At 46.5% G+C, this 17,370-nt stretch overlaps 1 protein-coding gene across 2 annotated transcripts in view; it reads left to right on the top strand.

Moving 5' to 3' along the window:
• Positions 1 to 17,370, top strand: part of arhgef10 (Rho guanine nucleotide exchange factor (GEF) 10) — a 423,195-nt gene that overhangs the window by 360,298 nt on the left and 45,527 nt on the right. For both annotated transcript variants that reach the window (XM_070884917.1, XM_070884916.1), the window contains one exon: positions 7,546 to 7,688. In XM_070884917.1, the coding sequence (XP_070741018.1) occupies positions 7,546 to 7,688 (143 nt within the window). The remainder of the gene's footprint in view (positions 1 to 7,545; positions 7,689 to 17,370) is intronic.

Genomic DNA, 17,370 nt, shown 5'->3' with positions numbered 1-17,370 from the left:
CCCGCTATTTCTTCCTTAATGATAGTTTCAAGCATTTTCCCCACTACAGATGTTAAACTAACCAGCCTATAGTTACCTGCCTTTTGTCTGCCCCCTTTTTTAAACAGAGGCGTTACATTAGCTGTTTTCCAATCCGCTGGTACCTCCCCAGAGTCCAGAGAATTTTGGTAGATTATAACGAATGCATCTGCTATAACTTCCGCCATTTATTTTAATACCCTGGGATGCATTTCATCAGGACCAGGGGACTTGTCTACCTTGAGTACCATTAGCCTATCCAGCACTTACCCCCCTAGTGATAGTGATTGTCTCAAGGTCCTCCCTTCCCACATTCCTGTGACCAGCAATTTTTGGCATGGTTTTTGTGTCTTCCATTGTGAAGACCGAAGCAAAATAATTGTTTAAGGTCTCAGCCATTTCCACATTTCCCATTATTAAATCCCCCTTCTCATCTTCTAAGGGACCAACATTTACTTTAGTCACTCTTTTCCGTTTTATATATCTGTAAAAGCTTTTACTATCTGTTTTTATGTTTTGCACAAGTTGTTTACCTTTGTAATCTATCTTTCCCTTCTTTATTGCTTTTTTAGTCATTCTTTGCTGTTGTTTAAAATTTTCCCAATCTTCTAGTTTCCCACTAACCTTGGCCACCTTATACGCATTGGTCTTTGATTTGATACTCTCCTTTATTTCCTTGGTTATCCCTTCTCTTACCACCCTTTTTCACTGGAATATATTTTTGTTGCGCACAATGAAAGAGCTCCTTAAAAGTCCTCCACTGTTCCTCAATTGTGCCACCGTTTAGTCTGTGTTTCCAGTCTACTTTAGCCAACTCTGCCCTCATCCCACTGAAGTCCCCTTTGTTTAAGCATAGTACGCTCGTTTCTGACACAACTTCCTCACCCTCAATCTGTATTACAAATTCAACCATACTGTGATCACTCATTCCGAGAGGATCTTTTAACTAGGAGATTGTTTATTTTTCCTGTCCATTACACAGGACCAGATCTAAGATAGCTTGCTCCCTTGTAGGTTCTGTAACATACTGTTCTAAGAAACAATCCCGTATGCATTCTATGAATTCCTCCTCCAGGCTACCCCGTGCGATTTGAGGGTGGTGGGAATCTGGAACTCACTGCCTGAAAGGTTAGAGGCAGAAACACTAATCATATTTAAAAAATACTTGGATGTGCATTTGAAGTGCAGTAACCTACAGGGCTACGGATCTAGTGCTGGAAGGTGGGATTAGGCTGGGCAGCTCTTGGTCGGCCGGCGCAGAAACGATAGGCCTCGTGGGCCCAAGTTTCGGGCCGAGCCTAGAACAGCACAGCCCCGACCTGGACGCCCATTTTTCGCGCCACAAAGTGCGCCTAAAAAAAACTTCCAGATTCTCCGGCTCCCTGCTAGTCCTCTGGAGCCGGGCGCGGCGCAGCATGAGCTGTAGGAGGCGGAGCCAGGTCCCTGCGCTGAAAACCGTGCGGGACCTCTGCACATGCACGCTATAGTGGGCGCGCATGTGCAGTAGCTCCAGGCGCCCAAAACTGTGTGGGAGGGGCCCGAAGCACGCAGCCCCTAGCCCTGGTCGAATGGCCTCACTGGGGCTGCATGCATAAGGCTGCCTCCCACGCCCAGCACCTGCTTCCTCCCGACCCGACTCGACTCCCGCTTCCCCCCCCCCCCGGACCCGACCCAACTCCCGCTTCCCCCCCCGGACCCAACCCCCCCACCCCCGGACCCGACCCCCCGGATTGGACCCGACCCGTGCTCCTCTCCCGCCCCCCACCCAACCTGACCTCCCTCTCCCTCCCTGCCCCCCGACCCGAACCGACCCGACCTCCCTCCCACCACCCCCCGACCCCCGCTCCCGACCCCGACCCGCGCTCCCCCCGACTCGATCCGCGCTCCTGACCCCGGACCCGACCTGACCCAACGCCACCTACCTGTAACTCTGGTGCTGGGGACGGGCCCTGCCCGAAGTCTCCCCCCGCCCCCTCCTTCTCCTTTCCCCCCCTCCCCCTTCTCCTTTCCCCCCCTCCCCCCTTCTCCTTTCCCCCCTCCCCTTCTCCTTTCCCCCCCTCCCCTTCTCCTTTCCCCCCCTCCCCTTCTCCTTTCCCCCCCTCCCCTTCTCCTTTCCCCCCCTCCCCTTCTCCTTTCCCCCCCTCCCCTTCTCCTTTCCCCCACTCCCCCTTTTCCTTTCCCCCCTCCCCCTTCTCCTTTCCCCCCCTCCCCTTCTCCTTTCCCCCCTCCCCTTCTCCTTTCCCCCCTTTCCTCTTCTCCTCCTCCCCCCCTTCCCGTTCCCCTCCTCCCCTCCTTCTCCTCCCTTCCTTCCCCTTCTCCTTCCCCCCATCCCTACCCCTTCCCTCCCTTCCCCTCTGCCTCCCTCCCTCCCCTCCCCCTGCCCCCCCTCTCTCCCTCTACCCCCTCCTCCCCCTCCCCTCACTGTCAGAAACACAGACACTGACAGACAGAGAGTGAGAGACACACACAGAGAGATAGAGACACTGACAGAGACACACTGGGGGGGGGGCATCCCAGCACGCTGTTGGAGGGCATCCCAGCACGCTGTTGGAGGGCTCCTGGTGCTGCAGTCAGTAAGTAGAAAATGTTTTATTTATTGATTTTTTAAAAATTATTTCTTATTAATTTTTTTTGATTGATTTATTGGTTGATTTATTTATGTTTTTATCATTTATTATTGATGATGGCTCTTTATTTGTAAAACTGAAGTGTTTAATGTTTGTAAACTTCCCTTTTAAACCCCCCCCCCCCCCATTCCCTACGCCTGATTTGTAACCTATGCCTGATTTTCTAAAGTGTAGACAAGATTTTTTCGAGCGTACAAAAATCTTCACTTACTCCATTCTAAGTTAGTTTGGAGTAAGTTTTCACTGCCGAAACTTTGAAAACAGGCGTATGTGGCCGGACACGACCCTTTTGGAAAAAAAATTCTGTTCCAAAGTGAAACTGTTCCAACTGACTAGAACTGGAGCAAACTAAATGCCGAGAATTTGAATTTCTAAGATACTCCGTTCTACACCAGTTGCTCCAAAAAATCAGGAGCAACTGAGGCCGAAACTTGGGCCCCCTGTGTGGTCATTTTTCTATGATTCAACTTAAACTCTGTTGCTGTGATTAGTGTCACGTATTCAACTATCATTGTAATTCATGTATAAGCTGACCTAAGTTGTCCACCTTGAGAACATTGACCACAAGGGCGAACTTGTGGGAGACATTCCTAATCTGGACTTTCAGGCATAAAAGGGGAAGGTCTAACCACCTTCATCACTTGAGGTCTTGGTAATAAAGGTAACTGGTCACAGAGTGACCTTCTCTCAAGTATGGACCTCGTCTGCATTTATACTGTATAGTAAGGACATATTAATTAGTAAGGAGCCTGATTTGCTCATTAATGTAAAAAGCAAAGACAGAAACTTCTGAAGAGAATTATGCAGCCTTACTGTATAGTCAAAACTGAAAAAAAATTAAACGGTAAGTCATTCTAGACTATTTTCTGTTTTTAATTTGTCAGAAATCTACCCTCAGACATTAACAATAATACTTCTTGCACTAAAATAATAGCTCTTCTATTATAGGATACTGTGTTAAATGTGGCACTAGATTGGAAGGGTCAGCTCCTAATCTGAGATTTAGAAAGGAAAAAAAACCTAGACACATTGTGAATGAATCACTAGTGTGTGGAATCCACATGTTCTATTACAAAGTTACAACTCTAATTTATATAAAACTAACAAAAGCAACATTCAAAGATTACCTATTATGGCATTAGAATCTACTCTTGTATCTGCATAATCACAATTAACAGGGGGAAGGGTTAAATATGTGAAGGTTTTTTTTACATGGAAGACTATATATATAATTGAAACTGTCACCACAAAGCCACAGAAAATCATACGACGGGGAGGAATTATGTTACATATTTTGCTTTTTAAACTGAACATGCCTATTATAAGGAGGTATAAGCTTCCAGTTAATTTCTACTCTCCATATATTTCACAATTTGTGTGGGTTTCATTTGTGGTGTGAAATCTAAGCATCTACGAGTCGCCATATTTATTGTTTTTTGTGGTTTGAAATTGGATTGGAGAAATAATGTAATTCTGACAAGCGTGTGCATTCTTGTTCAGTACTGTAACTCCTTCCAGTTTCTGGGGACTACACATGTAGAGGATAATCTGATATCGCAAACAGAACCCCCTTCAAACTAAATCTAAACATAGAAACTATGGCCCAAGTTTGCCCAGGAGTTGCTCCATTTTTTTTGGAGCAACTAGATTTTTTTGGAGTATCTTAAAAATCGCAATTTGCTCCAGTGCAAGTGAGTTAGGTAGGTTTGTTTTTTTAGTTTTTTCAAAAAGGGGCGTTACCAGCCACTTACGCTTGTTTTGGCCATTTAAGCAAGTTTAGACAGCTAAAAGATACTCCAAATTAACTTAGGCTAGCGTGTGTGGCCATTTGTGTCCGCATAGAAAAACCTTGCAGTGAGCTGAAATCAGTGCAGGTAGCCAGAGATGGGGGAGGGGTGGCGGGGTGAAGGGAAGTGAGAGGACCTTGCAAAGCACTAAACACCTTCACAACAACATTAAAGAAGCATGAAAATCATCATAAATAATAAATGAAAAATAAATAAATTACGAGAAAAATAAAAAGTCCTACCTCGCCAACTGCAGTACACACAAGAAGCAGCAGGAGAGTCCTTCAGGGACGACACGCTGCACCGGCAGGCACCTAAAAAATCACTCAGCAGGCTTTACCTTTAAAAATGGCCGACTTCCAATGTTTTTGACCCATTGCGCATGCGCACATGCTCCAACGCACATGCGCAATGCTGCCGGCACTCACAAACAAGCTGGGCTCAAGCCCTGCCCCCCCTTCCGGCTGTGTTGATCCAGCCCCCCATGCTTCTGCTGCGTTACGCCAAGGGCCTGCAATGTTCCAGCAGCAGGAAGAATACGGGGGTAAGTTTTGGGCGCGGTTTATGTTCTACAAAGTCAGTGCACCTCACGGAGGTGCACCGTTCTAATCGGGGGACAAACTTGGGCCCATAGAAACATAGTAAATAGGAGCAGCAGTAGGCCATTCGGCCCTTCGAATCTGTACCACTATTCAATATGATCATGGCTGATCCTCTATCTCAACACCATGGGCTCAAGTTTCGGCTTGAGTTGCTCCTATTTTTTTGGAGGAGCTAGTTTAGATTGGAGCATCTTAGAAATTGCAATTCTAGGCATTTAGTTTGCTCCAGTTCTAGTGAGTTAGAATAGTTTTATTTTAGAACAGATTTTTGTTTCAAAAGGGGGCATGTCCAGCCACTTACACCTGTTTTGCAAGTTTAGGCAGCGAAAACTTACTCCAAACTAACTTAGTGTAGAGTAGGTGTAGATTTTTGTACGCTCAGAAAAACCTTGCCTACACTTATAAATCAGGCGTAGGGAATGAGAGATGGGGGTGGGGGGTTTACAAACATTAAACACTTCACTTTTACAAATAAAGAGCCATCATCAATAATAAATGATAAATAAATAAATAAATAAACCAATAAATCAATCCAAAAAAATGTAAAAATTAAAAAAATAATTAAAAAATCAATCAATAAATAAAAAATTAAGTTTCTACTCACTGACTGCAGTACCGGGAGCCCTCCAACAGCATGTTGGGATGGAGCCCCCCCCCCACAATGTGTGTCTCTCTGTCTCTGTCAGAGGGGGGAAGAGGAGAGGAGGGGGGGGGGGAAGAGGAGAGCGGGGTGGGGAATAAAGAGGAGAGGGCGTGGGGGAAGAGGAGAGGGTGGGAAAGAGGAGAGGTGGGGAGAGGGAGGCTGAACGGGCCCCGACGACAGCAATATGCCGGGCTGGCGGGCCCCGCTGAGGATGTGGAGGGAGGGGGGTGGAGGGTGAACGGCTGAACGGGAGGGAGGGAGGCCAGAGTCCTGATCTTCGCCCGGGGAGCCCATTCGGCCAGGGCTAGAGGTGGCGTGCTTTGGGCCCCTCCCACGCCGCCTCGGGGATGAGGAGCTACTGCACATGCACGCACACTCTAGTGCACATGTGCAGAGGTCCCGGCACTGTTTTCAGCGCCGAGACCTGGCTCCACCCCCGACCCCTTGTGCTGCGCTGTGCCACGCCGAGCACGAAGATGTCCTGAGGAGACCGGAGAATCACAAGGTCAGTTTTCGGCCCCCTTTTTATTCCAGAAAATCGGCGCCCCTTATGGAGGGGCGCCGTTCTTATAGAGGGCGGAAACTTGGGCCCCATATTCCTGCTTTTTCCCTACACCCCTTGATGCCTTTTGTGTGTAGAAATCTATCTATCTCCTTCTTAAATATATTCAGTGACTTGGCCTCCACAGCCTTCTGTAGTAGAGAATTCTACAGGTTCACCACCCTCTGAGTGAAAACATTTCTCCTCATCCCGGTCCTAAATTTCCTACCCCGTATCCTGAGACTGTGACCTCTTGTTCTCGACGTCCCAGCCAAGGGAAACTGAAGCTAATAAAGTAGCTTTTAACATGGGTAAAATAATTTGTCTGCTTACTCCACTGTCAACGATAAATGGTTTTGATTTACAAAAGGAACCATTTTTAAATGTAGATTTTGATTCTTTATATGAATATTGTGCACAGTTTTGATCTCCTAATCTGAGGAAGGAAATTCTTGCTATTGAGGGAGTGCAGCGAAGGTTCACCAGACTGATTCCCGGGATGGCAGGACTGACCTATGAAGAAAGACTGGATCGACTAGGCTTATATTCACTGGAATTTAAAATAATGAGAGGGGACCTCATAGAAACATATAAAATTCTGACGGGATTGGACAGGTTAAATGCAGGAAGAATGTTCCCGATATTGGGGAAGTCCAGAACCAGGGATCACATACTAAGGATGAGGGGTAAGCCATTTAGGACCGAGATGAGGAGAAACTTCTTCACCCAGAGAGTGGGGAACCTGTGGAATTCTCTACCTCAAAGTTGTTGAGGCCAGTTTGTTAGATATATTCAAAAGGGAGTTAGATGTGACCCTTACGGCTAAAGGGATCAAGGGATATGGAGAGAAAGCAGGAATGGGGTACTGAAGTTGCATGATCAGCCATGGTCATATTGAATGGTGGTGCAGACTCGAAGGGCCAAATGGCCTCCTCCTGTACCTATTTTCTATGTTTCTATAATTTTTATAGACTGGCAACTCAGTGATAATTTGCATGTGACGCTATTTGTTGCGAGTGTTGGTAAATTGTATATTTTAGTTTTAAAGATAGATTATGGAAATGTTGGAGGCATTCTTTCATTTCTAATAGGTAAAAGTGTAAGGAAGTAAAATTAAATGAACGTGGTACTCAAATTGACTGCAATGAACACTTAAGAGATTTCTGGATTAATTCCTGAAATGTTGTTCTATTATGTTTTGGTGCAGGACACCACAGACAAAAACAGGTTTACGTTTAAAATAAAGTTCGATATTTTGAACTGAACCATGTTTTCTATGAATGGAGAAACTTTTTAAAATTACTTTCTTTCAATTCGTCTGTTGAAGATGGATCTTGGAATGCTGATTCACCAAAAGTGCTGAAGCTGAGTGACTTGCCAGTGAAAATCATCCTTGTAATGGAAGACACACTTTGGACTGCTTCTGGTGGACAGGTTTTCATCATCAGCACCAAGACCCACACTGTGGAGGTAATTAGAAAACTTTTAAAATCAACTCTTGTAAAAAGGCTTTGCTGTATGGTGGCGCAGTGTTGCTGCATACAATTGCAACCCGATACCGCAGGAGGCCAGCTTCTGGAGGCCCCTCCCCCATGACCTCGTGAACTTTGCAGGAGTCAGTGGAAGATTTCTGTGGCTGAGGTTATCGCAGCATAACTACATAACTGCAGATTTTTAGGGTTCGTGTGTTTTCCTTTTAGGGGACAGAGGAAATTTGAAATTGTCACCCCCACCCAATATGACTAGGCAACCCGGGTGTGTAAAGGGACAGCTGACTGTAAATTTAGTCAAGGAATGATGGTGTAGAGTTTTCTTGTTTCTTTATTGGCTCGAAAGGTAAGAATCAAATGAGGATTCATAATCGATTTTCTCATATTTTATTGACCAAGGCTCAACAGATTTCCAGATGACTAACCCTACAACCTTACCCGGGGAACACAACTCCGAACCAAAGGTCATCAGAGCCTAGTTCTGGGACAGTAGAAGGGGTTAATTCTTCATCATCAAATTCTTGAATGGTTCTTCTGGTCTCCTGCAAATCACTCTGTTTTTATATCTTTTTTCCCTTTGTCTGTTACTGGGCAGAACAGTTTGTTTTGCTCTCCGTTCCCACGGCCCAGCAGACAGCTATCTATCTCATCCTTCACCTTGTTTATCTCTCATTGTCCTTGGAAAGTACAGTAAGATGCAGAAAGTTTTTCTCAAGGCAGCTTGGAGCAATAATCAGATCCAGCATGCTCTCTGATTTTGATCACGTTCCCATAGTCCTTTGCTCCATTGGTGTTTTGATCCAGTAGACCCATTCCTTGGTAGACTATTGAATTTGTCTGCCTGTAATTTTGCACTGCTTGTATGGATAGTATGAGTTGCGCTTCTTTTGTTGCTTATACTTTAAACCCATTATGTTCTTTTACCACGTATTGACCCTGCTAAAGTAGTATTTCCTCTGAGCATTATTTGCTGCAGCCATCAACTGAAGTGGAAGTCTGTGCTTCTGCGGCCTTTAGAGGCAGTACGAACTATTAAGGAGCGGGGACAATGGAAGCTCCAGGACTGAGCTGTCAAGGTGTGTGCATTTTCTGATGCATTGAATAGAAACTAAGGGCTCAAGTTTCGGCTCGAGTTGCTCCTGTTTTTTTTGGAGCAACTAGTTTAGTATGGTGTATCTTAGAAATTGCAATTCTCGGCATTTAATTTGCTCCAATTCTAGAATAGTTAGAATAGTTTCATTTTAGAACAGATTTTTTTTCAAAAGGGGGCGTTACCAGCCACTTACGCCTGTTTTGCAAGTTTAGGCAGCGTAAACTTACTCCATTCTAAGTTAGTTTGGAGTAAGTGTAGATTTTTGTACGCTCAGAAAAGCCTTGCCTACACTTTATAAATTAGGCGCATGCGGCGAGAGATAGGGTGGGAAGGAAGTTAGGGGATTTTACAAAGCATTAAACACTTCACTTTTAACCATAAAGATGCATAGAAACTGTTATATATGTAAACCTGTAATTATCATGTCTGACCCCTGGAGTCCCAAGGGACCCCACAATCCCTTGAGAGCACCTGTTTGTAAGGAGGCCTCACAGGCTGGAGAGGCACTCTGAGATCTGCAATAAAGGACTACGGTCACATTTACTTTGAGCTTGCAGTACCTAGTCAGAATCTTTATCCAAGACATAACAACTGGCGACGAGATACAGATGACGAACTCCAACGCAACAATGCAGAGAACTGTGGGCATCCTGGAGAAATTTTCAGAGGGAGATGATTGGGAAACCTTCGTGGAGCGACTTGACCAATACTTCGTGGCCAACGAGCTGGAAGGAGAAGCGAACGCTGCCAAACGAAGGGCGATCCTCCTCACCGTTTGCGGGGCATCAACATATGGTTTCATGAAAAACCTGCTCGCTCCAGCAAAACCCACAGACAAGTCGTACGATAAGTTGTGCACACTGGTCCGGGAGCATCTAAACCCGAAGGAAAGCGTTCTGATGGCGAGGTAACGATTCTACACGTGCAAGAGGTCTGAAGGCCAGGAAGTGGCGAGCTACGTCACCGAGCTAAGGCGCCTTGCAGGACATTGCAAATTTGAAGGACACTTGGAGCATATGCTCAGGGACTTCTTTGTACTTGGCATTGGCCATGAAGTAATACTTCGCAAACATTTGACTGGAGAGACCCCAACCTTGAGTAAAACCATAGCGATAGCTCAGGCGTTTATCTCCACCAGTGACGATACCAAACAAATTTCCCAGCACACTAGTGCTGTTGCAAGTACTGTGAACAAAGTAACGTTGTTTTCGAATTGAAATGTACATGGCAGGACTTACACGCCTGTAGCTGCACCTCCGCAGATGACTGAGTCCACCATCAAGGGTGGTGAATACAAGGCCATTAACACCTTGTTGGCGCTGCAGGGGTGATCATTGATTCCATTCATGCCGCTTCAAAGGATACGTTTGCAAGGGCTGTGGAACAATGGGGCACCTCCAATGCATGTGCAGGCGAGCTGCAACCCCTGCTAATCCTGCAAACCACCATGTAGCAGAGGAGGACAGATCCACAATGGATTATGACGAACCAGAGCCTCAGACCGAGGAGTCGGAGGCATATGGGGTGCACACATTTACCACAGAGAGTCCCCCGATAGTGCTGAAGGTTGAATTAAATGGTCTCCCGGTGTCCATGGAGCTGGACACGGGTGCAAGCCAGTCCATAATGAGTAAAAAGATTTTCTATAAGTTGTGGTGCAACAAGGCTTCAAGGCCAGTCCTGATTCCTATTCGTACCAAACTCAGAACATACATAAAGGAACTGATTCCCGTCATTGGCAGTGATACTGTAAAGGTCTCCTACGATGGAGCGGTGCACGATTTACCACTCTAGGTGCTCCGGGCGATGGTCCCACGCTGTTCGGCAGGAACTGGCTGGGAAAGATACGCTGGAACTGGGATGACGTCCGAGCGCTTTCGTCCGTCGACGACATCTCATGTGCCCAGGTTCTAAGCAAGTTCCCCTCACTATTGGAACCAGGCATCGGGAAGTTCCAAGGAGCAAAAGTGCAAATCCATTTGATTCCGGGGACGCGACCCATCCATTACAAGGCAAGAGCGGTACCTTACATGATGAGAGAGAGAGTGGAGATTGAGCTGGACAGACTGCAACGAGAGGGCATCATTTCGCCGATCGAATTCCACGAGTGGGCCAGTCCAATCGTTTCAGTCCTCAAGAGAGACGGCACTGTCAGAATCTGTGGTGATTACAAAGTAACTATCAATCGTTTCTCGCTGCAGGATCAATACTCGCTACCAAAGGCAGACGACCTATTTGCGACGCTGGCGGGAGGGAAAACGTTCACGAAGCTGGATTGACCTCGGCCTACATGATGCAGCAGCTGGAGGAATCTTCGAAAGACCTCACCTGCATCAACACACTCAAAGGTCTTTTCGTTTACAACGGCCCACATCCAGAGATAGGCGCTCACGTTGTCCGCATACAACTACGCCACAGGCCAGGCATAGAAAACTGTGCCGGTGCTCTCAGTAGGCTACCATTGGGGTGGAGATGGCACAGCTCGCAGATTTAGTTATTGTAATGTAAGCATTCGAGAGTGAGCAATCACCTGTTACCGCCCGACAGATTAGAACCTGGATGAGTCAGGATCCCTTACTGTCCCGAGTAAAAAAAAAAAAAAAATTAGTGCTCCACGGAGTTGGTCTAGTGTCCCGTTGGAGATGCCGGAAGAAATAAAGCCGTACCAGCGGCGCAAAGTTGAAATGTCTATACAAACAGACTGCCTCCTATGGGGCAATCGGGTAGTTGTGCCAAAAAAAGGCAGGGACACTTTCATTAGTGATCTCCACAGTACCCACCCAGACATTGTAATGATGATAGCGATAGCCAGATCCCACGTGTGGTGACCCGGTATCGATACAGACTTAGTGTCCTGGGTGCACAAATGTAATACATGTTCCCAGTTAACAATGCACCCAGGGAGGCGCCACTAAGTTTATGGTCTTGGCCCTCCAAACCGTGGTCTAGGGCTCATGTCGACTATGCCGGCCCATTCTTGGGAAAAATGTTTTTAGTGGTTGTAGATGCGAATTCCAAATGGATTGAATGTGTGATAATGTCGGCAAGCACGTCCGCAGCCACCATTGAAAGCCTACAGGCCATGTTTGCCACGCACGGCCTGCCTGATGTCCTTGTAAGTGACAATGGGCCGTGCTTTACCAGTGCCGAATTCAAGGAATTCATGAGCCGCAATGGGATGAAACATGTTACGTCTGCCCCGTTTAAGCCAGCATCCAACGGTCAGGCAGAACAAGCAGTTCAAACAATCAAGCAGAGCTTGAAAAGGCTAACTGAAGGTTCACTGCAGACTCGCTTATCCCGAGTCCTGCTTAGTTACCGCACAAGACCCCACTCGCTCACCGGGATCCCTCCAGCTGAACTGCTCATGAAAAGGGCATTTAAGACAAGGCTCTCATTAGTCCACCCTGACCTACACAAACAGGTAGAGAGCAGGAGGCTTCAACAGAATACATATCATGATCATGCAAATGTGTCACGCGAAATTGAAGTAAATGATCCTGTATTTGTGCTGAACTATGGACAAGGCTCCAAATGGATTGCTGGCACCGTTTTGGCCAAAGAGGGGAGTAGGATGTTTGTGGTCAAACTCGCAAATGGACTCACCTGCAGAAAACACTTGGACCAAACCAAACTCAGATTTACGGACTATCCAAAACAACTCACAATAGACCCTACCTTTTTCGACCCTCCAACACACACACAAGTGGCAACCAACCCAACGAAGCAGAACCCATCACCCGCAGCAGCCCAGCAAGGCTCACCACCCCCAGCAGTCCAGCAAGGCCAGCTGTGCAGCAGCCCAGCAAAGGCCCAACAAACGATTCACCAGCACCAGCATTTGCACCGAGAAGATCAACCAGGGAAAGGAAGGCCTCAGATCGACTCACATTGTAAATAGTCACACTATTGACTTTGGGGGGTGGGTGGGGGGGGGGGGGGATCGGTCGTTATTTATGTAAACCTGTAATTACCTAATTACCATGTCTGACCACCAGAGGGCTTATACTCTGGAGTCCTAAGGGATCCCACAATCTCTTGGGAGCACGTGTATATAAGGAGGCCTCACAGGCTGGAGAGGCTCTCTGAGATCTGTAATAAAGGACTACGGTCACACTTACTTTGAGCTTGCAGTATCTAGTCTGACTCTTTATCCAAGACATAACAGAAACCATCATCATTTTTAAATAACAATAAATGAACATTAAATCAAGTAATAAAAATTAGAAGTCCTACCTTGCCGACTGGAGCACACAGCAGAATTGGCATATTTTGTACCTGGACACTTATTAATTTAGGTGTTTATTAATTTGGTGCTTCCAGATTGCAAGATTCCACTTTTAGAATTCCAACCAGTCCGGAATAAAAGCAGGGCATTTCTCCCCCAGTCTAAGCACGCTCCTCGCAGATGTGGTCTTGATGTGTCATCTCCTTACTTTGCCGAAATCTGTGGTTGTCAGAGAATGTTCAAAGACGTGGATCCCGAATCCAACTCAGAGTCATCCATGGCCTGAACACCCATCTTCTGAACGGAGCACAGACTGACTCCGAACATGGGCTTGTGTAACTCCCGACCACAGCAAGTGAATGGGCTCTCCCTCCAATTTACTTCCCATCGGGAGATTTGTCAGTCGGTCTCAATGAAACCAGCGATTTCCCTCCCAGATATCTCAGGCAGACGTTGCTTTCAGGGCTCCCAGTTAATCGTATCATCCCAGCAATAATCGGTGTGGGTGTTTCTAGGAAGCCCGAGTCCCGATAACTAAGCACATCTTCAATGCCCGGGGAGCCCATTGGGCCAGGGCTAGGGGCGGTGTGTTTCCCATGCAGCATCGTAGAGATTCGGGCTGCCAGGAGCTACTGCACATGCACGCACACTCTAGCGCACATGTGCAGAGGTCGCGGCACTATTTTCAGCGCCGGGCCCTAGCTCTGCCCCCCACCCCTTGTGTTGCGCCACGCCGAGGCCGAAGACATCCTGAAGAGCTCGGAGAATTAGAAGGTAACTTTTCGGCACCCTTTTTATTCTAGAAAGTCGGGTGTGCCGTTTACAGATGACGGAAACTTGGACCTTCTGTGTCAGCTGCAGATCAGTTTTGGAACGTGTAAAGTTAATTATAGCCAGCCAAAAGTTCTTTTTAGTTTTCTAGTTTTTTAATGAAATGGGACACCCCTTGTCAATATATCATCATAGAATCATCACACAATGATACAGCACAGAAGGAGGTCATTTGGTCCTCCATGCCTGTGGTGGCTCTTTGGGAGAGCTATCCACTAGTCCCACTCCCCTGATCTTTCCCCGTAGCCCTGAAATCTTTTCCCCTTCAAGTATTTATCCAGTTTCTTTTTGAAAGTTACTATTGAATAGCTTACAACACCCTTTCTGGCAGTGCATTCCAGATCATAACAAGTCGCTGCATGAATTCTTTTCCTCATCCCACCTCTGGTTCTTTGTTAATCACCTTAAATCTGTGTCTTCTGGTTACTGACCCTTGTGCCACTGGAAACAGTTTTTCCTTATTTACTCTATCCGAACCCTTCATGATGTTGAACAGCTCTATGAAATCTCCCGTGAGCCTTCTCTAATGTCTTCACATAACTGAAGTATGCTGTTGTGCCATGGAAGGGTTGTCAGCAGCTGCACAATAAGATTCTGGGTTCTCCAGCAGTCTGCATTGGAGTATGTTGGTGAAAGGACAGCACACGCAGAATTTTCTTTAAATAAAGAACGAGAGTCTTCATTGTTGTGTGAGACTTTTGAATAAGGTTGAACAGGGAAAAGAAAAGTTGAGTCCAAAAATTGAATGTTAGGATAGGAAGAGGGATGATTTTTTTTTTAATTCATTCATGGGATGTGGGTGTCACTGGCAATCTCAGCATTTATTGCCCATCCCTAATTGCCCTTGAGAAGATGGTGGTGAGCCGCCTTCTTGAACTGCTGTAGTCCGTGTGGTGAAGGTACTCCCATAGTGTTGCAAGGGAGGGAGTTCAGAATTTTGATCCTGGGACGATGAAGGAGCGACGATATATTTCCATGTCAGGATGGCGTGTGACTAAGAGAGGATCTTGGAGGTGATGGTGTTCCCGTGCGCCTGCTGCCCTTGTCCTTCTAGGTGATGGAGTTTGTGGGTTTGGAAGGTGCTGTCGAAGAAGCCTTGGCAAGTTGCTGCAGTGCATCTTGTTCATGGTACACACTGCAGCCATGGTTCGTCGGTGGAAGTGAATGTTTAAACTGGTGGATCAAGCGGGCTGCTTTGTCCTGGATGGTGTTGAGCTTCTTGAATGTTGTTGGAGCTGCACTCATCCAGGCAAGTGGAGAATATTCCATCACATTCCTGACTTGTGCCTTGTAGGTGGTGGAAAGGCTTTGGAGCATCAAAAGACTAGTGACTCGCCGCAGAATACCCAGCCTCTAACCCGCTCTTGTAGCCACAGTTAAGTTTCTGATCAATGGTGACTCTCCAGGATGTTGATGGTGGTGGATCTGATGATGATAACTCCATTGAATGTCAAGGGGAGGTGGTTAGACTGATGGTTTCACAATAAAGATGTGATTATTTGAGATCATGTCCATTATGCCCCTTAGTGGGCGGAATCTGCATTGCGACTCTGGGAGGAGCTCTTCTGCCACAGGAAGAAGGCGGTTGAGGAGGATTCTTGCGATAACTTTCTCTGGTAGACAGCAGGGCGATTGCTCTGTAGTTACCGCATCAGACTTATCCCCTTTCTTGAAGATGATCGCGATTACGGCGTCTTGAGATCCCCTGACATGCTCTCCTCCTTTCAAATAAGAGAAATGAGTGAAATCCTCGACTCCAAGGGACTGCCTAAGAGAAGGTTATTTGAGGTAGGAATTTATTTGTTGGATTGGTTGAAAGGATGTTATTCAGAGAGGGAAGTAGTAGTAGATTAGTTTGGTGAAGGAAGGATTCCTGGTGAACGGTTCGGAAAGTACTTAAAGCTCCGGAGAAAGTGTGTCAAATAGAGACCGACAGATGCCTGCAGCTTTCGAGGTTCTGATAACTCTGACTCTTGGTGCCTCATTCTCAGTTACTTCACAGGGTTTTCTTCTTACACTTCCTCCACTGGACTACTCTCCATGGCCCTGTTATGGAGACACCAGCAGAAAGTGTTTGATACAGGAGACCTCGGCTAGACAATGGAGCAGTCCTGGCAGTAGAATTGATGCCTTGGGATTCCTACTGCGTGCTCAGTGATGGCCTCAGTGGTAGAATGAGCATCATTGTAGCCATGTTCTGGTGTTATATTAGTATTCCAAAGGTTGGCATTAGCCAGCATGTGAGGAGATATCCCCTTTATCCTCCAAGATTCAACCCTTCACAGCAGAGGGATCCTTGAAGATACCAGGAAGTGTGGAGTACCTCATGATGAATGAATTAAGTGCTCGGCCTGGAAGTTTCACATTCACTTGCATGATCCAATGGTGGTAATCACAAATTATCTGGGCTTTGACTGATTCAAATCTCTTGTGATTACTGTACAGTGCACATCTTGCTGGAGGAGCTCTGAAGATCACATGTGTTCCATCCACTCTGGGGAAACCTGATGTGGAAGAGCTTTTTCCCACTGCTGTTGTGGGGTAAAGGACGAGCTGATGTAGTGCACTTCAGTGTTACAAATGGTCATTGTGGCCTGGGTTATACACCTGTTTACAGCAGACTGACTTGTACTGCTCACATCACTTGCTGCATCCTGCATGTTGCAGAAAATATTGAGGGCCATTGTGACCTTGACTTCCACAGATAGAGCAGTGCCCATCTGGGATCATGGGTGAAGGTCTCCATATCAGCTTGCTGCATAGTACCCTCACCACACCTTTGGGGATCTCCAACAATATGCAATCTGCGGGGTATGGCTGAATTGGACCCCTTCTCCTGTGATGCCTTCTCTTCTAGTCATCCATCTCAGCCTTTGCTACATCTCCCTTCTTCTCCTCCTCCTCCTCCAAGTATGTTAAACATAAGGGCATTCCAAATGGTACTCCCACTTATTTTTCTACTGGTGAACGTTGCAGAATAAATTCAGCCACCTTGCCCGGGACCAGGAGCATTACCGGAGCCTTTATAAACACTTTCAGATAGAAACATAGAAAATAGGTGCAGGAGCAGGCCATTCAGCCCTTCTAGCCTGCACCGCCATTCAATGAGTTCATGGCTGAACATGAAACTTCAGTACCCCCTTCCTGCTTTCTCGCCATAACCCTTGATCCCCCGAGTAGTAAGGACTTCATCTAACTCCCTTCATCTAGCAGAATGAATTGCAAGACAATTGCAAGAAATGTTTCAACACTCCCTGGAGTGTAACAGCCTGGTGCTAATGGAGGAAATTTGTGTACAAGGACCTCTGATATTCATTTACACATCATTTGCATTTGGGTGCAGATGCTAGAAAAAACAGAGGAATTTTGTGTGTAGTGTTATTGAGCAGCAAAGGATTAGCACCTTTTTTCCTCTGCATTACATTCGCTCTTTTTGGATGCTGTTTGGTCGAGCAAAATTTACCCTATTTAATCTTGGCTTAGGGAATTAGGATCTTGGATAAAAAGGCG

Source organism: Pristiophorus japonicus, chromosome 7, assembly GCF_044704955.1.
Source record: "Pristiophorus japonicus isolate sPriJap1 chromosome 7, sPriJap1.hap1, whole genome shotgun sequence".
In the NCBI taxonomy this organism is placed as follows: domain Eukaryota; kingdom Metazoa; phylum Chordata; class Chondrichthyes; family Pristiophoridae; genus Pristiophorus; species Pristiophorus japonicus.
This window is presented reverse-complemented; position numbering and strand designations above follow the sequence as displayed.